Source organism: Monodelphis domestica, chromosome 6 (assembly GCF_027887165.1).
Source record: "Monodelphis domestica isolate mMonDom1 chromosome 6, mMonDom1.pri, whole genome shotgun sequence".
NCBI classification, from domain to species: Eukaryota; Metazoa; Chordata; class Mammalia; order Didelphimorphia; family Didelphidae; genus Monodelphis; species Monodelphis domestica.
In genome coordinates this window covers 66,638,067-66,659,685 of record NC_077232.1, presented here as the reverse complement: position 1 = coordinate 66,659,685, position 21,619 = coordinate 66,638,067, and the positions used below count along the sequence as shown (strand labels likewise).

The 21,619-nt window shown below is 41.3% G+C and overlaps 1 protein-coding gene across 22 annotated transcripts in view; it reads left to right on the top strand.

Moving 5' to 3' along the window:
• Positions 1–21,619, top strand: part of SOX6 (SRY-box transcription factor 6) — a 673,059-nt gene that overhangs the window by 615,142 nt on the left and 36,298 nt on the right. For all 22 annotated transcript variants that reach the window (XM_016423408.2, XM_056802165.1, XM_016423409.2 and 19 more), the window contains one exon: positions 5,189–5,297. In XM_016423408.2, the coding sequence (XP_016278894.2) occupies positions 5,189–5,297 (109 nt within the window). The remainder of the gene's footprint in view (positions 1–5,188; positions 5,298–21,619) is intronic.

Sequence of the window (21,619 nt, the reverse complement as noted above, 5' to 3'; positions counted from 1 at the left end):
TAATATATTTTACATGTGAAGACGAGATAATTATTCATATCCATTGTAACTAGAATATTGTCTTTAGCATGTATAGATATACATATATTTACATGTATGTACATTTTTGTGTTTGTGTATATATACTACCCCTTTGGACCCTTAGGCATGTACTTTGTGGCTTCTGTAAATGACCTATTTTAAGTTATTATTTAGAATTGGCTTTTTTTTTTTTTTGGTTGAGGAGGGGAAGATTTCTAACTGCTTCTGAAGCAAGACTCTTGAAACGAAGGACCTTACATCATTGCCCAACTACCTCTGCTTAAACGAAATAGATTTGTTTATAAAAACTATAAAAATTAAAAAAAAAACCCCAACATTCAAGGTATCTGCCATTTTCCATCTCTGTCTTCAGCGTCAGTTTCAGATGTGGAGAAGGGGAGCATGAGGGAATAATTTGAAGCCTGGGTTCAGGCCGATCGCACTGGGTAATCCAGAAGGGAGGGGTGCCCAGTGTATGATTCCACTCCATTTATTGTTCTTTGGGAGATGGCTGCAATCAGTCATCTTCTTGCATATGTTTTGAAAAAAGCCTGTCTCGCTGGCAAGTAAAATGTTATTTAAGCACAGCATCCACTCTACTCCTGAAACAGTTTTGCCAAACTTATCCAAGTATTCTCCCGTGCTTAAAGATGAAATAAATATCATTTATAGCCAGCCGTTTGCTTCAGCCTATATGGAATGTCTTCCTGCTCCCTTGATCTAAGTGTCCCAGTTTACATTATAGCCTTTATTGCCTTGGTTTGATGGAGTGATCAGTAAAAATTTAATGACACTATAAAATAATAAAAATGTCATTAATTTACCACGGATCTCAGATGCAGGGGCTGTAAAGTTACATTAATAAACAGAATATTTTTTTACAACAAAAAGCATTGTTACGTGGGAACATATAAATAACACACATAAATTTAAGAGCAATTTTACTGTTAGCACACACATTATTATGGAATAGCCAATAAGTGTATAAAACATAGTATATAAAATTTTATTAAAATATACTGTGCGCATCAAAAATTCAGCTTTTATCTAAGTGCAAAGAAAAGCCATTATTGTGTGCTTACTGGTTCATGGCTCTTCTTTCCCCAAGATCACAATTTTACATTTGTTGCCAGTCACAGGAAGTTGCCTGTGTTTCTGGAAGAAAACCGGCTTCTGGGACTTGCCGATTGTCCCAGACCCCTGCTTCCCCGGTGCCCGCGTGCCGAAGCCCAATTGATCAGGAGCCGTCCATCCCCGCCATGGAAGCGAGGGGAAAAGTTGCTAATTTCATGCAAAGTTAAAAATAATGCCCGAGGGGCTGGATGGTTTGTTCAGTGACTCTGGAAATCAGGGATAATAATGTAACAGTCTATCTGTCATCACTGAGCCAACCCAGCATTGGCTGGGATAATCTGTGAAGATGATGGATGCCACCGGCTTGTGGCCTGTAACGTTTAACATTCATCAGCTCTCACTAAAGGGGGCTTTATCATTTAAATATCTTTATTTAATATGCAGCATCTACCTCATACATCACAATTTCAAAGCACTTAGAGAGCCAACAGGCCTACCAACACAGCAGAGCCGACTTTAATTTTTTTCCATAACTTTTATGTTGCCTGCATGTTTGTGACTGACAATGCATAAATAAGTGTCTAATCACAGCCCAGCATGGAAAAAGGAACATTTCGCTGCCAGGCAGAAGCCTGGCTGTTTGTCCTGGGGCCCGGGATGGGGGAGGCACGATGAAATTATCAATGAAACGTCGCCATTTTCAAATCGTCTACAAATATCCTCGCCTGGCGAGAGCTTCCTGGGTGGGAAGGACGCAGGGGTTGGCAGAGGGCTTGCCACACGCACTCTACACGTTCTCCCGTAGGCAGAATTCTTCCCCAAAGTTCCCACGTTGTGGAATGGAAATCTTGTGGCATTGGTGGCTCTGGCCTCCGTTCATAAGTCTTGATGTCCAGCTCCACCACAGCGTGGCTTAGCTCAGCTGCCCAGAGTCCTTTTTTAGTGACCAGGCACTCTACTGTTTGCAGTGGTGTGGCTGGCAAATAAATATTCTCCACTGTTCTTTGAAGCAAGGACAAATGGATGCCTTTCTTCTGGGAAGCTCAGGGAAGCTTCTCTGTCAGGGCAGAGCTCTGTCATCTCAGAGACCAGAGGGGGGAGTGTTAATATTGAAAAATATAAAGTGCTTTTACATCTCATCTGTGATTGACTTTTTTCCCCATATTGAATTTGGGGGTGATTTTTCTCTGACCAAAATATTGATATTTTATGGGAAGGGTTCTCTTCCCAAGAATTTGTTTTGGATGAAATGAGAGAAATGGATGATTTGAAGGGCATTTTATTTTCTCTGACCAAAATATTGATATTTTATGGGAAGGGTTCTCTGCCCAAGATTTTGTTTTGGATGAAGTGAGAGAAATGGATGATTCGAAGGGCATTTTATTTTCTCTGACCAAAATATTGATATTTTATAGGAAGGGTTCTCTGCCCAAGATTTTGTTTTGGATGAAGTGAGAGAAATGGATGATTTGAAGGGCATTTTATTTTCTCTGACCAAAATATTGATATTTTATAGGAAGGGTTCTCTGCCCAAGAATTTGTTTTGGATGAAGTGAGAGAAATGGATGATTCGAAGGGCATTTTATTTTCTCTGACCAAAATATTGATATTTTATGGGAAGGGGTCTCTGCCCAAGATTTTGTTTTGGATGAAGTGAGAGAAATGGATGGTTCGAAGGGCATTTTATTTTCTCTGACCAAAATATTGATATTTTATGGGAAGGGGTCTCTGCCCAAGATTTTGTTTTGGATGAAATGAGAGAAATGGATGGTTTGAAGGGCATTTTAGAATGTATATGGAAACACGTGTGTGTGTCTATATGCTTACTTTGGTGAATGGTGATGCCAAATGTTTTTCATTGTTGTTGTTGTTATTGTTATGATTAAAAACAGGCTCCTAGGACTGAATTGTGAGAGCATTTCATTTTTATTTTTTAAAGAAAAGATATCATCATCATGTAAGCTTTGTTGTCTTAGGATTTTGCACACCCTGGCATATAATTTTCCCTCTTCTCCTTCCTTGTCAAAATATTGATATTCTTTCAGGAACTTACTTTATTTTATTTTTTAACAGCGAATATTTCCCGGTAAAATCAAAGAGAATGACTGACTTGGAAAGATCCTTGAAATATGCATAGGATAGCAAGGTCTGTTGATTTTCAGAGCAGAAAGTTGTTCTCCCCCCTTTGCAAAAACCCTGGCAAAGGTTGTTCTGCCAAGAAGATTGCAGGTGTCAAGGCAAAATCCCCTTTTGCATTTAACTGGGGAGAAAGCATTCAAATGCAAATGTTTGCAATGAGAAACAATTTGATAAAAAGGTTGAATATTTTCCTTTCTTGGTGCTTATGGTAGTTTTAATTTTTTTTCCTTTCCCTTCTTGCAGATCGAAGCCTTATTAGCACCAGAACATCTGAAATGTTAAAAATGACTGTCCCCACGACTTAGATATAAATGCAGCTCTTCCCATTTACTATATGTTGCTTTATTTTGTAATGGGCCATTATGCCTTGCACAGTTGTGTTTTTATACAAGAAGACATCACCGAATCATACTTGTGATTGTGCTCTTGGTCCCATTCACCTTTTCTCCATATCCAGGGAAGCCATCCTACATTTGCCTCCGTCTCCCTTTCCCCTACTTAGAAAAAAGGAAGAGTCACGATTTTTGTTGTGGTTGTTGTTCCCCAACCAAAAGAGTCCTTGGACAACTTTCCCACCTCGAAATTCTCCAGCAAACTAAGGCACGTAGAGCCAGGTCTGAACTGTGTCTTCCTTCAGTGCGGATTTAAACATATTCTGTGCTGAGGGGAACGGGGAAAGCTTCCTGCACAATTTGACTGATGGGAATTAATTATAGAAATATAATGATATTCAAAAAATAATCATATTAGAAAGCACAAACGTATTGAGACTGTACAAATGAGGCACAGCAGCTATCAAGTAATTGTATGTTTGCTCTTTAAGGATATTTCCAAGTTTCTAAACATCTCCACGAAGAGAAAACTCAGAGCGTTTCCATCGAATGCCTAACATGGCTCAGTACGGAACTAGGTCACTGAACAATAGGCTGAACAGCAATCAGCACTCCGGGGCTGCATAATACATTAGGAAGAACACGCAGAGGCTGGGCCAGTGTGGAACTGGGAGCTGGTATTTCATGTCTGTAAATTCAAGCTGACATGACATTTAATATTGTTTCATAGTAATGCACCACAAGGTTTCATTCATTCACGAGCGCATCACCATGCCAAGTTTTAGTCGAAGGAAGCAAGGAGGCTGGTGGGGAGGGGGCTGGGGGTGCTGGGGAAGACGGGCCTTCTTCTGCTCCTGCAAACAAGGACACTAAATTAGTAATAACCAGTGAACGCTCCGCCACTGATATCCAGGGAGGGAGTCCCACCGTGCAACCCCCAGCCCGGTTGGCCCCTCGGAGCATCCTAGACCCTGCATCCTTTGAAGAACTGGGTTAACAAGTAAACTGCCTTTCTCTCCTTTTTCCTCCCTCACTGGCAGGTCCCATGCAGGTCTGAACTCTCCGGGGCCCCCCGCTTTGCTAGGAGCAGTGGCCTCTCATTCACTTCCCGTAGAGGCTCAGTTCAAACTCCAAGGCAAAATAATAGTACCGACGCTGTCATCTGCTATTCCTCCTTTGAAATATTTGTCTTTGAAAGCCTCTTGCATAAAATTCAGACTTGTATTTCCTCAGGAGTACAAATGCAAACTATGATCTCTAAATGGCAAAAAACGCCTCTCCCATTAAACTTCGCAGTGTGTTTTAATAGGAATTGCTCTTTCAAGTTTGGCGTTTGAGGCTGGAAGGGGCCGATTGGATTCCTTTCCGTGCGAGGGAGGAAAGCCAACCGAGGCAGAAGCGGGCGCTCCAGAGCCCACAGGGTTCCTGGCTGGGGTTCCTGGCCTTTACCTGAGCCCATGGGCCAAAGTGGCCGGAAGTGGCTGCGCCAGATTTCCAGGCTTTCCGCGGCTGCCGTTAGTCATCGTTAGCCTTTCAAAGCCTGCGCTTTCCACCTATTAAACACGAAGGGAAGGCAAGGTGGGAGAAAGTGTGGCCTAAATGGCTTTTCTTCTTTCTTCTAGGAGAGAACACGCTTCGAGAATCTAGGCCCCCAGTTAACAGGGAAGTCAAATGAAGATGGGAAACTGGGCCCAGGAGTCATTGATCTGACCAGGCCTGAAGATGCTGAGGGTGAGTTGCTGCTAGAGCGCCACAGTTCTTCTAAAAGATGTAAAAGTCATGTGTGACTGCTGGGCTGAGGCTGATCTTCTTGGGGGCCCGCTCAGGTAAATCTCCAGCCAAAAGGGTAGGCAGTATTTGAACCCATCTCTCTTTCATGCCTTGTGATGCTAACAGGGGATGGAAGAGGGCTGTGGTGGTGGTGGGAGGATGAAAAACAGGACTGGGGCTTTCCTTCCGAGTTCTGTCTCCAAGGATGCCCCATTTATGACTTTGGAAGGGGTTGGGTTTCTTTTTTTTTTTTTAACCCTTCTCTTCCTTCTTAGAATCAATACTGTGGGGGGCAGCTGGGTAGCTCAGTGGATTGAGAACCATGCCTAGAGACGGGAGGTCCTAGGTTCAAATCCGGCCTCAGCCACTTCCTAGCTGTGTGACCCTGGGCAAGTCACTTGACCCCCATTGCCTAGCCCTTACCACTCTTCTGCCTTGGAGCCAATACCCAGTATTGACTTCAAGACGGAAGGTAAGGGTTTAAAAAAAAAAAAGAATCAATACTGTGTATTGGCAGAATAAAGGGAAGGGCTGGGCAATCATAATGAAGGGACTTGCTCAGGGTTCCACAGCTAGAAAGCGTCTGAGGCTAGATTTGAACCCAAGACTTCCCATTGCTAGGACTGATTCTCCATCCACTGAGCCACCTCATTGGCCCCAGATGTGTTTTAATAAAACTTCTCTAGGTGGAGAATGTTGCTTACTCACCCAAGAAAAATGGGAGAGAGTGATTCTGACCCTGAAACGGATTGTCAGACCGAGCAAAATTCATCTTGAGGAACCAGGCTGGTGCATCGTAGCAGCAAGCCCATCTCTTGCTCAATCTAGGGTCCAGGTTCATTCAGCCTGCCGCTGAAATCTTTTGAAAGCAGTGATGAAAAGGAAGGCCCGCTGGCCTAATGGACTAGGCATCTGTCTAAAATATTGTCATGAGATCCCGGTCTTTTTTGGTTTGTTTAAGCCCACAGCAGCAAATCAGTAGGACGTGCTCCCTAGGGACCAAATACAATTTATGGGTTGGATCAGCACTTAGGGAGCCACACTGCCTGGTTATTGACTGTGTCATCATCACAGAGCCCTGGCTGCTTTTCCCCTTAGCCTCTCTCCTTTGGCCCAAAACCCTCCTACCAGTCAGAGAAGATTAATTTGTTCTTTTCTGTGTAACACAATACTCACTCCTGTCTCTGGCCCCAAGCAGAATTCTTCCCTTTGCCTAAGGGGAAAGAGCCTGCGTGCCTCCCCCCCCCCCCCCCTTTAAAACACAGCCCTGTCTCTGTGGCCTAAAACATTTCAAAGCAGTATCAGAATCAGACAAAACTGCTGGAAGGTGCTCAGGTACCAACCCAGGAGCAAGTGGCAGAAGCACTAAGAGATAGCCAAAAAGTTTCCAAAAAGCAGCCCTCTTCTAAGACAGCAGAACAGGGTAGTTTTTGTTTACAGTGCTCAGCACATCACTGCTGCTTGCTTGGGAAATACTCAGTGGATTTTAATTGAGCATTTTTTTATTGTTCATTTTATTTTATTCTTTTTCTATTTTTTTTTTATTCTTTTCTTTAATTAGTCAATTTAGAGCATTATTCCTTGGTTACAAGAATCATATTATTTCCCTCCCTCCCCTCCCTCCACCCTTCCTGTAGCAATTCCACTGGGTGTTACATATGTCCTTGATCAGAACCTATTTCCACATTAATTCAACATTTTTTAAGCAAGGGCCACAGTCAAGGCCTTGGGGGATACCAAGATAGATATGGCACAAGTCCTGTTCTCAAGAAGCTTACATTCTAATTTGGGAAGGACAACTGCACCATCAGCTATTGTGTAAGGGAGGAGAGATCAACAAGAAAGAGATCGCTTTCACTAGTTTTTTTTTTTTTTTGCTTGTTTGTTTTTGTGGGGTTGGGGCCAGGAAAGATTTTAAGGGGGAGGTGGCATCTGAGCAGGGCCCTGAAACAAGGCTGATATTTTAATGGGAGGAGACTGACCCGAACAGGAGAGGAAGTCATTCCAGGGAAGGAGAGCTTAATATGAGCAAAGGTATGAGGAAAAGCTGTAACTAGAGCAGGGCTTGGGGGCTTTGTCTCAGGGTGCCAAATTTTGAGACTCCTGGTGATGTTTGCAGTTATTAAGCAGTGTAGAAACCACAGAATGAAGCCCCTAGCTAGCAAGAAGAATCTGTATAAATAGGAAGCTACCAAAGAGTATATTTCCATTCTCTCCCCCTGAAGCGAAAATGAGACAAAACCCTGGCTATCACATCCCAGACATGCTCTTCCTCAAACCACCCTGCTGTCCATGGGAAAATTGGCCCACCTTAGAAAGTGAATTTGAGGTCATTTCACAGTCCTTATCCAGGGTAAGGTTTGTGCAGCCCCAGGTGCAGAAATTGCTAGCTATGTCTCTGCCATATAGTTGGGAGTGGGCAGAGGTTAAAAGGAACAAAATAGCATGAAAGAAGACTATACAGATAGATTGGAGCCAAATGAGGAGGACCTTGAATACCTTGATTAAAGGTTTATCCTTCATTTGGTAGATAAAGTTGAGCCACTAAAGGTTTTGGGTAGAGGAGAGGCATGATCAGGATAGAATATTACAGGGAAGAGATTGAAAGCAGAAAAAAAGACAATAGTTAAATACTAATAACTATCTAAGTAAGAAGAAATTGAGGCATTAACAAGAGTGAGAAGAGGGCTAGATGCAAGATATATGTTCCAGAAGTTGGTGAGAGAGAGAGAGAGAGAGAGAGAGAGAGAGAGAGAGAGGAAGAGGAAGCGAGAGAGAGGAAGTGAGAGAGGAAGAGAGAGTGAGAGAAAGAGGAAGGAAGAGAGAGAGGAAGAGAGAGAGAGAGAGGAAGAGGAAGAGAGAGAGAGAAGAAGAGGAAGAGAGAGAGAGAGAGAGAGAGAGAGAGAGAGAGAGAGAGAGAGAGAGAGAGAGAGAGAGAGAGAGAGAGAGAGAGAGAGAGAGAGAGAGAGAGAGAGAGAGAGAGAGAGAGAGGACAACTACGATGATGACCACAGGGGAGAAAAGAGACAGAGAAGAGGATGATTTTTGCTCCTGACCAATAGCTGATTTATGAGTGTGGGTACCATTTTTGACTGTCAGGCTTTTTACATGGTCCTAGAAGTTAGATCCAGTTTTAGAGGTAGGCATTATTCTGATCACCTCTGAAGAGAGTTGAGGTCCGGTCCAAGATCTGTTGCTGGTCCATCTTAATTAGCATAATTGCAGAATGCAGACATCATTTTATAACAATGGCACACCTAGCTATATTACATATTAGCACTTTTGGGGGGCACTTTCATTGGTAGAGAGATCCCTTCACAAGGAAACTCCTTCTACCTTATTCAGGTTGGTACCTGTCTTAGCACACTGAGAGATGATAGAGCGATTTGCCTAAGGTTAAACAGCAAATTTGTATGAGAGAGAGAACTTCAACTCAGATTTTCCTGACTCTGAGGCCAGGAAATATCATGGCTGCTTACTAGAGTGCTTTTAGACTTGTGAAGGGCTCCGTAGCATAGTTTCCTCTGATCCTCATAACAACCCTACCAGTAAAGGGCTCTTTCATCCATTTTACAGATGAAAGAATTGAGACCTAGAGAGGTTGACTTGCTCAGGGTCCCCCAGCCAGTAAGTGTTAGAGGTAATATTTGAATCTAGAGCTTCCTGACTCTCCCCCTCTCTCTCTCTCACTCTGTCCCCCATGCATGCCATGCTGATGCTAGGGCTCTGTTCAGTTGGACTTAAGCTTGGTAGCCATGGAGACCTGCATTCTCATTCCTGGTTCCAAAGCCATCTCCTACAGAAAGCCAGGGCATGTGCTGTTTACCTCTCCTCACCCCTGCTCTAATCTGGAAAGTGGGCATAAATAGATCCAGTTGCTTCTCAGCAATGTGGAGAGAATCTGGTGGGTGGTCTCAGTTGCTTTGAAGATCAAGAATCAGTGTATGGACAGTAAAGAGAAGCTTCTAGACTCTTTCCTTCATGAAAAGCAAAACTAAAACCTTATCACCTTTTTGAAGCTGAGAACCATCAAGTGGTGAGTCTCCAGGAGGTCAACCAAATAGTGTCCATACTAAATTGTTGGGTGTGTGATTGCTTCCTGGTTTGAGAAACTAGTATCTCAGGTTTTTTTTTTTAGGGGGGGGGCAAAATTCTTGTGACCTTCCTTGGTATGGCCCATTTCCCTTCTCCTAAATATAGTAGCGTGTATCACCCACTGCCTCTCCTGTTACTGTACCCTGCTGAGCAGCCCCACATGACACATGTAACTTTAGAAGGATTGTTGTGCCCTGGTCCTGCTGGAGCGTGTGAAATCTTTTCCTCAGAAGCAAGCCCAGGACTGCCATTGAGACCCTGTGTGCCTTGAGGGGAATGTGAGTTCATGAATGGAGTCCAGTTACCTGCCTTAGTGCCTACAGAAGCAAGATGCCTTTGTGAGGGGGTGCTGGGCTGGCAGGGGTGGGGAGATGCCTTCTGCTGACTACTCAGTGCCTTCCCTGGCACCTGCTCAGATCTAGGCTGATGGCTCTGCAGTCAGATGAGTTGAGTTAGAGTTGATATGAAAATCACACCAGGTCCACCTAGTAATTCCTCCATTTTCACAGAATCACAGAGAGCCAAATCAGGAAGGGCTCTTGGGGGTCATCTAGTTCAGCTTCCTCATTTTGTGGACTAGAAAACTGAGGTCTAGACTAAGTCAGTGATTTGGGGTTAAAGTCACAAGACTGGTGAGTTCTTGAATCAGAATCCAAGGCTACGTTTTTGTATTCCCCTTCTAAAGAAAACTAAGGGTTTCTTTAGCTTTGTGCATGTGAGTGTGTGTGTGTGTGTGAGTGTGAGGATTGGACCCCTTGATACTCTGATGAAGCCACGGAACCCCTTCTCAACTTGATGATTTTAAATGTATAAAGTAAAATATCAGTGATACAAAGAAAAAACCAATTCTATGAAAATAGAGCTACTGCTTTCTCATGTGTATAAGGAGGATCCGGGGATATTTAGCAGGGAACAAATTCCATGCCTCCAAACCTGTGACCCTTGCCTCCATGTCTACCATGGATCTGTGATCAGAGAACCACTGTTTAAATCCAGCTCATGCCCCTTGCAGAAGCATGACCTCCTGCTGGAATTTTATCTCTCTGGGCTTGAATTTCCTCATCTATAAGGTGAAAGTGTTAGACCTGATGACCTGAAAGGTCCCTTCCAGCAAAAATCCCATGCTGCTGGGATGCATGGCTGACTCCAACTTTCTCTAGGTTTGGGAATCAGCCCTTTAAAGGGGAAAGAGCCTCCTCTATTGCCTCTCTTCCTGACTTCCTCCCTCCCATCCCTGTTAGCAAAGCCAGAGAGACAGGTGCTGCCCCAAACAAACAAATAAGTATATAAATAAATAAACAACACAACTAAAACTGATGCCTCAAAACTAAAAGCTTTGGGGGACTGCTCTTGTGGGTTATTTGTGAAGCAGCATCCTCGTCCAGGGCTGGGGGTTCCTGGCACATGCCCATGGACTTTGAAAGGGCCTGAATCGCTCAGTAAGCATCCTGGGCGCTGACTCTAGGATCCTGGATAAGGAGGCTGGGGGTAAAGGCCACTGACAGAGGCAGCTGCGTGTGTGCATTAACCACTCATCAAAATCAAATGACAAAGCCCCGCAAAGGGAAAACAGAAATTAAAAATATAAAAGGCAAATGGCTTCAACATTTTATTTTTAAAGTCCAGCTGTTATTTGGCTTGAATGTGACAAGACAGCATTTCTCGCTCACCACGATATTTATAAATCCCCCAATTCATCGGTGTTGAGGATGTGCAGAACACGTTTTTGCCCTGGTTGGGGCTGAAACATTGAGGACTTCAAAGGAACTGAGTGATCCCCAATCCCTGGGCTCTAGAGGAGAGAGAAGCAGGAGAGAGGGGATTCTCAGTCACTATGAATTCATTAACGCTGATCAACAATTTCTACTTTTTTAGCAAAGATTTTTATGAAAATTTTTCCCTCTCAGAGCTCTGTTTAGAGGAGGAGCTAATCTTTATCCCAATTCACTTTCTGTAGGAGAAAACCCAGACTGGCAGGCCACGGTCCTATGTTCTAATCCAAGTTCTATTAAAATTTTATTTTGTGAGCTTGGACAAGTCATCTCATTCCCTGGGCTTTTATAAAATAGTGAATAGGAGGTGGGCTGAATGGTCTCCAAGGTCTATTACAGTCCTAATATTCTGTTCCATGTTCTAAAATGAGTTTTCTTCTCTAATTTTGTACATTTTCAGGTACTTTCCTAATTTAACACCTTTGTTCTAAGATCCCTCCCAGTTCTGATATTCTCTGTTCTAGGTTCCTTCCTAGCTTTGACCTTCTATGTTCTGATATCTCAGTTCTGATATCCTCTGATGTATATTTTAATCTCTCCCAGTTCTGACATTCTTTGGTGCTCTGTATTCCTTCCTAGCTTTGACTTTCTATGTTCTAAGATCTCTCAGGTCTGATATTTTAAGGGTCCTCCCAGTTTTGACATCCTCTATTCTATTTTCTAAGGGCCTTCCTTGATCTGATAGTCTATGGTTTAAAATTCTCCCAGCTTTGACATTCCCAGTTGTATATTTTAAGATTCCTTCCTGCTTTGGCATTCCATTTTATAATCTAAAGTCCTTTCCAGTTCTGAAAGTCTATTCTCTTGGGTCCTTCTGATTGTCAGTGTTCTTTATTCCAAGGTCCCTACCAATTCTGACTTGCTGTGATTCTCAGGTCTTCAGAAAAATCACAACATCTTTTGCTGTAGCAAAAAATGAGTTCAGTTCTCCATGATGTCTTCCTGATCTCTAGGGCTTCATTCATTCAATAGCAATAGATAGACTCAATCAGTTGATCTAGCTTACTTGTGTTGGTTTGCGCAGAAAGTACTTGATAAAGGGCGCTAAGTCTGGTTTTTCCAGTGTCCTAAAACATTTCCTTTTAGTAGAAAGGAACTGCCCAATCTTAGACAAAGATAAAATGACCTCGTTTTTATATAGGATCCTGTCAGGCTTAAAGAGCTAAAAGTACAACCTGTTCTGTCAATAAAAAAATTGCTTTTGATTCAATGGGAGTAGATTATAAACTGAGGAACTACTTTTTTTTTAAACCCTTACTTGGTGTCTTAGAATCAGTTATACTAAGTATCATTTCTAAGAGAGGAGTGTGAGAAGGGCTAGGCAGTTGGGGTTAAGGGACTTGTCCAGGATCATATGGCTATGAAGTGTCTGAGACCAGATTTGAACCTGGAGTCCTCCAGACTCTAGTCCTGTCACACTATCCTCTATACCACCTAGCTGCCCTTGAGACACATACTTTTCAAAAGACTGCCTTGACTTTTAGGATCCTATTCCTTGATGTAATATCTTCCAAGCAGGAGGCTGTGAGTTGGCATAGAGCAGGATGGCTTCCCTTCCCCCAAAGAGCCCCCCTGCTTTTGGGGGGTGGTTTTAGGAGTCATTGGCAGAATTCATTCTCATGATGGCCTCCTTTCAGAATTTATGATAACCTAAATAATTTTATAATAGAAACAAGAAAGCAGCAAGGTTTTCCTTGAGACCTTTTCCAAACACCTCCCCTAGGGAGAGACTTCTCAGGGTCTGCTAGACCCTTTTTCTTCCTAGGAGGACAGGTGACTCACTGACAAAGGTAACAAAGAAAGTCTCTGGCATTGCTTGGAATGGAGTCCAAACTTTAGATCTTTGATGGAGTTCTGGGGGTCCTTAGATCAAGTTCCATCCTGGGAAAAGTCTTCATATGTGCACCTGGGGAATTTTAGAGTGGGTAGAGATCTTGGCAGCATTTGTCAACCTCCCACCCAGGTCTTGTCTCCAGTGACAGAACCAAGCTCTATTTCTGAGTCAGCTAGCTCTCATTCACTCATTCATTAAGCAAGCAAGCAAGCATTTATTAAGCTTCAAATATGTGCCAGCCTGTGAGGAATACAGAGTTAAAAATGAAATAATCCCTTCTTGTAATAAGTTCTTCCTCATACTAAATAGAAATCTGCCTTCCTGCAACTTCTATCCATTGAATCTCATTTGTTCTTCAGATGAGCATAAAACTTCTTTTTCCTAATGATAGCCTTTTGGGTATTTGATCAGGGCTTGGAGGTCTGAGGTTGAGTTTAGGTCTCACCACTGTGTGACCTTGGGTCATTCACTTCCCACTCTGGACTTGAGTTTTCACAAATGGCAAACAAGTGATTGAACCAGTCAGACCCATGAATGTCTGACTTCACTGCTCAATGATTAGGACAGTTGTGGAGCATGTTAGACAATAGTGACAAGTCTCAGCAACCATAGCCACTAAGGAGAAATTATTTATAAGAGAGCAGTGTAGATAGGTGTCAGATTCTGGAAATGCAAGGAGTACTGCAACTGGCCATCAGAGCAGTTCTGGGGAGGGAAGGACAGAAAGTAGAAAAAAGGCCTATTCTTACTGGGGGCTTCTTTGGGGTGTAAAAGCAGTCTTGACTCTTCATTTTGTGCAGAACCCTACACTAGGTGCTGTTAGGGGAGTAGCTATGCAGTTCTTGTCCTCGGCTTACTTGGGCTAAAATGCAGACAGATAATTATGAAAAGAATCCTGAATGATAATATCACTTATTTCTGCACCTCAGTGTTCTTGTCTATTAAAGAAGGGCTTGGACTAGATCAGAGGTTCTTAACCCAGGGTTCATGAACTCATCTTTTAAAATATATATATATGTATATATATATATACATATATATATTTTATATATATATACATATATATATTTTAAAAGATGATTTTCTCCTTTTATAATCCTTGTCTTCCATGCATTTAAAGATACTATTCTGAGAACGAGTCCATCAGTTTCCCCAGACTGCCAAAGGAGCCAAGGCCATAAAAAAAAAAGATTAAGAAACTTCTGGATCAGATAATCTCATCCATAATCCTTTTTTAGCACTGGGCAATGCCTACACTTTCAGTACAAGAAGAGAATAAAAAGTCACACTGGAAGGTCTAGGCAATGTCAGTCAGACTTATGTTTGGACGTTGGGGATCTGGCCTCCCAAAGATGAGTGGGCACTCAGTGCTGTTAGCTAAGAAAGCAGCTCAGAAGAGAATGCAGAGAACTAGCAACACAACCCCACTGACTGTAACAGGCAGGGGTGGGAGGACCAGCAAAGCAGCCTTGAGGAAAAAACAAAAAAACAAAAACAGAGTTCAGAAGGGCCTTGCCTGTGGTCTGGTACTATACTGTGAAGATCACAAAATGTATTTTACTGTGGATATAAACGGTTTTACAGGAGCCTGTGCACCAGTTTATATCAGTACTATATATAAAGTGCAGCCCTCTTAAACAAACAGATAAAGTTCTCTTAAGGAAATATATTTGCTGCATCTTAAAAGCTCCAAAATAACTTTTAATGTTGGTGGAGAACAATTTCTATTGAATCTTCCAGGTGATGGAAAGCTCCTGTTGTGGCAAAAGAAAGAGGCTTAAGCAATAGAAGCCACTCGTGGAAAGCTTCCTGGGTGCCCCATAACAGTGCAGCCCTGATTTGTTACATGGAAGCCCAACAGCAGAAAAATCTGGCCACACATACAGTTTTTCTTTGGCTAGGCAAGTAAGCTTGGCCACCAGTCAGTGTGGTGTCCATCCCGAGGATAGCTTGTGAGTTTCATGATCCCGTCTCCTTTTCCTATCTAAGAAGTATTTATTAAGCAGGTACTCCATGAAAGCATTGGGATAGCCATTGGAAATACAAAGACCAAATTAAATACATATTTCCTGCCCTCACATCCCTTAGGTTTTACTGGAAATCCTTTGAAGCAGCAGAATGGAGTGGTCCATATGGGACCAAGTACAGACCCTTTCTTAGCCCCGTGAAAGCATTTCTCCTCTCCCTGCTCCTGTACAAAGCCCATATCTGTCCTCAACAGTTGCTATGGCAGTTGAGGAAGAAAGATTTGGTCACCAGCAAGAGAAGTCAGAGACAAAGGCTCCATTCAATTAGCCTCTTTTACCCAAACACCTAAAATCACAGTTGACTTGTGAGGTACATGAAGGTTCTGCGATCTATGCAGGCCAATTTGTCAAGTACAAGGAAACTGTGAGGTTTTATCTCTTTAGGCCATAATCAAGCAAAATGAAGAATTCTATTTTCATTATTCATTCCTTCTTTTCCTTTAACCAATATTATTGCCTACTACATGCATATCACTGATAATAATAATAATAATGATAGTGATGTTAATAATAATAGTTTTATGGTGCTATGAGGTTTAAAAGAAACTTTTCCCTTTGAACAGCCTCATGGGGTAGAGAGTAAAAGTGCCATTATTCCCAATTTTTATAAATGAAGAACCTGAGGTCCAGAGAGGTAAAGCAACTTATATAGGGCCACATAATTAGTGAGGAACAAGACAGAATTTGAACTGTCTTTTGGCTTCAAGCCCAGTGTTCTGCCCCATGATGATTAGAATTCATAACTGGTCGCAAGTGTCCTGGGGAAATTGTCAATTTCCAGATCGGAAATGTGATTAATGTAAAATGTGATTAAAGGTGGTGTCATTGGGTATTGTCAACTCACTTTTTTTCCCTTTGTCATTAAAAGCAGTTTTTCCTTTTTTGCTCTTTCTGCTTCCTGGCAGTTTTGTTTTTAGTGATAATCTCTGTCTTATTGATTTCTCTAAACCTAGGCCATCACTGTCATCATTTCTATAGGGAAAGGGAAGGAAAGAAACCTTTATATAGTGCCTACTATATACCATTGAACAAATATCTCATTTGTTTCCCCCACAATACCATAAGTGCTATTATTATTATAGTTAAAGAAATTGAAATTAATGGGACTTTCCTAGGGTCACACAGAGAAGTGTCTGAGGTCAGATTTGAACTCAGCTCTCCCTGGCTTCAAGCATAGCATTCTATACATCATACCACTCAGGCTTACAAAGTGCTTCCTTCCCAACATCCAACTGAGGCAGGTTGTACAAATATTATTAGCTCCATTTTTCAGATAAGGAAAAAAGGAGGCTTGAGTAAATTAAGTGTCCTTCCCAGGATATTCCATGGCTTTAGTTAGTACTAATAGTAGTAGCAACAGCAAAAATATTATAGTTTATAATTAAGAAAGTACCTTGAATACTTTACCTCATTTGATCTTTACAAATACTTCTCTGAGGTAGATAGCAGAAAGTGTTTTCACTCTTACAGATAAGAAAACTGAGGCACAGAGAATTTAAGTTATTTGTCACAGATCATGGAGTCAGAACCTGAACTGGACTTTTAAGTCCAGGACTCTTTCTGATATATCATTTTGCCTTCAGGGAGCCAAGGTGTACAGTTGCCAAGGCCCCAGTTAGATTGTGACCACAAGAATGCACAAAGGTAAAAATTCATCGATTTTTGCATCATATTATAAACTGTTACATTTAGGGTCAGGTTGTCAAAAGTAACTCTGAAGCAAGAGTTAATATACAAAGTCTTAGCCTAGGAGAGAATTCCATAAGCAAAGTATTCAACCATTCAAAATTTATACTAAAAATACAAATTGAAGCTTACTGGTTTCTCTCTCATATATTTTTCATCCACTCACACACACACATGCACATATATGTATTTTTCTACTTCTATAGCATAAAAACATCTTTATACTGCTTCAATATAAGTTCCCACTCTAAGGGAAGATTGGTCCTGAATGAGGACAAGATGAAAGGGGATAATGATTACTTCTGGCTGCTACATTGCTGCTTGGAGGATGGAGAAAGCCAAGCCTAAATCTCCATTCTTCCCTCTTTTGGTTCTCTGTCTGCCATAGGCCTGACCTGAAGACAAAAATCTGAAGTGTGACCCTCCAGTAGATCCATGGTCAAAAGCTAAGATGATAGAGGAGGGAGTTCTCTACCTTATTCCTTCACTTTGAATAGATCTAAATGGTGGGATAAGAGATGAGTCTTGCTTTGGGATGATGCATTTTCATTAGATTCCAGCTCCATTTCCCAGGGTTCATGAAGAAGGACACTCTGAAATATCACTTACAATAAGATGTTGAAAAGGTTTCTATTGGTGTAGCTGGCTTGCATTGATGAAAGAAGAATGTAACCTGTTGAGATAGAAAAGTTTATAGTGGCTGCCTGCCAACAAAAACATGCCAACTTCATGGCAGCAAAGGCAAAACACACCCAGACCTTTGCTTAAATAAGAAGTCTTGGTCACAAACCAAATGGGCCTAAGATCTTCCATCAGTCATTAAATATGATGTAGCTTGGGGTAGTAGTGGTAAGAGGACTAGGATTTGTGACCCTAAATGAGTCACTTGAGCCCAAATTTCTTTATCTGTAAAATGAAAATATTAGTAGCCCTGGACCTCAGGGTTGTTTAAAAGATCAAGGGAGATCATGTAAATATTGAACATTAAGTGCTAGGTAAACAGTACCTATTATTATTTTGATTGAACTCTTGGATAGCTCCCAATGGAGAATTTACCCTTGTAAGTTAGAACCTTTTCTGCCAACTTACAGTCTTAGGCAGTTGCCTAGGAGCATTAAGAGGTTAAGTGACTTGCCCAGGGTCACACAACCAGTATGTGTCAGGTGTGATTCTTTCTGAATCCAAGACTAGATCTGCTAGTCAGTTGCATTCATTATCATCATCAATATCATCAATTATTATCATCTCTTATTTTTTCTGAGATTCAAGTAGAATTGGCCCCAAGACAAGTCATTACTCTGCTATTACTCTTTTCTATTTAATGTTGTATAAACATTGTACAGGTGATAAAATGATTTCTTTTGTAGTTGAATGAAATTATGAAGATCAAAGCTCCTCCTCTGTAGGCATACTGAATGTATTCTTTGTAGAACTCTGATAGCAGATAAGAAAACAAGGATCATAAATATCTCATTATGTACTCACATGATTTGATCTCTCCTGCTAAGTCTCTATAATTTGAAAACTATTTATTTTGCATAGTTTGGAGGTTATAACTATTTATTATGATAACATCAATTTAAAACATTGTTCTTAAGATCCCCCCTCCCCCCGCAAGTGATTGAGGATAACTGTTGTTGTCTGTGATAATGATCTATCTGTAGTATAATTTATTGGTTGAGTTCTCCAGGATACTTTGAGGTCCATGTTTATAGCATGGGCATTTGTGCTAACCATCTATCTGTCCATCAATGATAACAAGCTTCCAGTATATAATTCTAGCCACCACCAGGACCTATCTTGCTGGGTATTTGGAAGGAGCAATCTTTTGCACCCTGTAGTGACGGAGTTGCACAGTCTCTGCCATCACCTTACACAGTTTGCTTTGATTGCTAAATCTGGGCTCCTTAAGAATGTCCTATGAATACTGGTGGCTGTTCTTAGGCCTGAATTACAAGCTGATTTAATTTTTAAAGAATCTTTAAGATTCATTCATTTATTTGAAACTCTCTTGTTGGCATATGGTTGGTCATTTTCACATGAATATTGTTGTCCTTTGATTTCATTATAGGATGTATCTGAAAGTAAATTGCACTTGCTTACATTTGACAAATCTCATGATATATATTTCCTAGCAACTATTTCCTATGATCAACCATTTAGTATTGCTCAGAGAAATCTCTTTTTTTCTAAAAGTATTTCTATAGTTTTTTCTTTTAATTTATTCATCATCTCTTTTAGAGAATGCCATATGATCACAGGATATAGATTTAGAACTCTAGAGGTCCCTAAGATTCATCTGGCCAAAAAGCCCTCATTTTATCCAGGAGGAAAGTAGGGGCCAGAACTTTTAAGTGACTTGATGAAGGGTATACAGTTGCAGAAATAGAATTTGAATGAGAGCCTTCCAATTCCAAGTCCACTGTTATTTCTGTTATGGCAATCTGAGTATCAATCTTCTTTCTCCTTTTTAGCAAGATAATATTATTTTTTCTATCACAGCCTTAGAGTGATAACCAAACCATGTGTTTTATCAGTATTATATAGATTGTTGTTCTTATGGGAGGATGGGGATATGACCTACCATGGTGGTTGTTTTGTTTTTGACAGTATCCACAGCTTTGGGGATGAGCAGTCTATATGGGATGGCCACACTAGACTGTTTCCTTCCCTTTATGGCTTAAAAAAAGAGATAGTTGGCAAAGCACAGAAAATAGTTGAGGAGAACTTTTCTTATAAAATGATAAGATCTTAGAATTATAAATAATCTTAGAGGTCATTTAGTTTTATATCCTAATTTAATACAGATTTCATCTGCAATATGCCCTATCCTCAAGCCCCTTCTCATGATACTTGAGAAGGGGCTTGAGGATAGATCATGAGTAATTTTTATAAAGCCAGGAATATTAGAATACAGGATTTTCCTGGAAGTGGTGGGTTCTGGGACCTTGATTTATCCAATAAACAGGCCAATGACCTAGCTAGGATGAGTGGTCTTTTTGAATCTCAAGTTCCTGCTTAGCCTGCGTTTTTGTCAGGATTATTCTGGTTTCACAAAATGTATGTATTTTTAAGGGATGCTTGTACATTGGGTGTGTTGTGCGTGTGGGGCATGTGTATGACTATGTCCCTCAATCCCAACAGTTTTCACTTTATTGGAATTAGTCTCATAAATTAGCTATAGTTTTTGAGGGTTAAGTGAGCAGTCTCACCCTTCAGGTCAGCAGCCTGAGGGTTTTACCTCTACTGGGTCCTCACCCCCTACCTACATTTTGCTAGTTTGAATGAAGCCCATGGATTTTTCAGCTTACTAGCCCTGTATTTGGGATTGGGGGAAGGGGGAGCAAAAGGGGAAAGATCTAGCTGAATCTCAGCTAGCTTCCCCTGGAAGGGTTAGTAACCAGAACCAATTGTCACCCTCATTATAGCTCCAGTCACATCTGGTCTTTGGCTAAATGGCTCCTGCTGCCTTAGCTCAGCATCTTGCAAGTCCTGCGTATATGGGTACATGTGGAGATGTAAATATTGACAGTCTAGATGATGCTCTGTGTGCAAGTTTCAAGAGAGACAGAGACAGAGAGAGATATCTCCAGGTTATTCTGGGAAGCACCAGTTTAATCGAGATGAATTTTTTTAGCTATATGAAGCAAATGTAACTTAATTAAAGAAGAAGAAGAAGAAGAAAGAAAGAAAACTCTGCCCCTGAAATGGAAAGCCAGGGACTTTGGAAAATATAGACGGGTATCTTGCTGGGTAGAATTTCCTTCATTTTGCAAAGCCACGAGCCACATGCATCAGCTCACCACAAAGTCATTAAGTCTTTTTAAGCTCAGATGAAAAACATTAACAAATACCACAAAAGGCTTTAGTATGGCCCCTTTGTTCATTCACATATGGCACGTTATAACTCCTGCGCCACTCGGGTGGTGTGTTTGTTTAAGCTGCCTCCATCAGGCTGGGCCCTGAAAGAACAAAAGACATCTTGAGCAATCCTAAGCAGGAAACAGGCTAATCTAAACATGGTTTGTGACACTCTAAGTAGAATAGAAAGGGGAGGGATTGATTAGTCATTAATGTCCAATTGGCTCCATATGGATGTTGCAATAATAAGGCCTTTCTCAAAGCAGTAGCACAGTTATTGAATTAGAGGTTTATGTTTCCTCTGAGCTGACCTTTGGGAATTCCCATTTCTGGTTCTTCTTGTTGATGTTTCAGGAGAATGGAGTCTCTGATAGGGAAAATTGAAGACTTCTCTGCAATAACTCTTGCTTATAATATTGTAAGTGAGGACTGCATTTACTTAGCAGAGTTTGCATCTCCTCTACATTTTCCAGTTTGGGGCATGCCCTTGAATCTTTTAGTCGGCAACATTTGAACAATCAATTCAACATTGCCATGAATTTTATAACTAGTAATGGGTTCCTCTAATGAACTTAACTGTTTAGTTTTAGAAGTGCTCTCCATGTTGAGTGTGGGGAGTGGACAGAGAAGGTCCCAGCTGGAAAACAGAATGATATTGGCATATAGGGGGATGTCAGCCGACTGGACAGAGACTATGGGATGTGCCCTATACTTCTCTAGGTTGAACAAGTTTCCTGCAATTGATTTACCTATTTGTGTCTTTTGTCTTAAAGTTTTATCTCAGCCACCCTTTAGAATCAGACAGTTCTAAGACTCCTAAGAACACTTAAGCTTCTCTTGGTAACTTTTATAAGAGAACTCCGACTATAGATGACAAGTGAAGAAAAAAAATGACACCTTGGGAACAAAGTGAGGGATAAAAAATTCAAATGTGCCCCATGATACTTGCTTTGTTAGTGAAGGTTTATAATCTTCAGAGGCTATAATTTGCTACCTATTCAGTAGGTT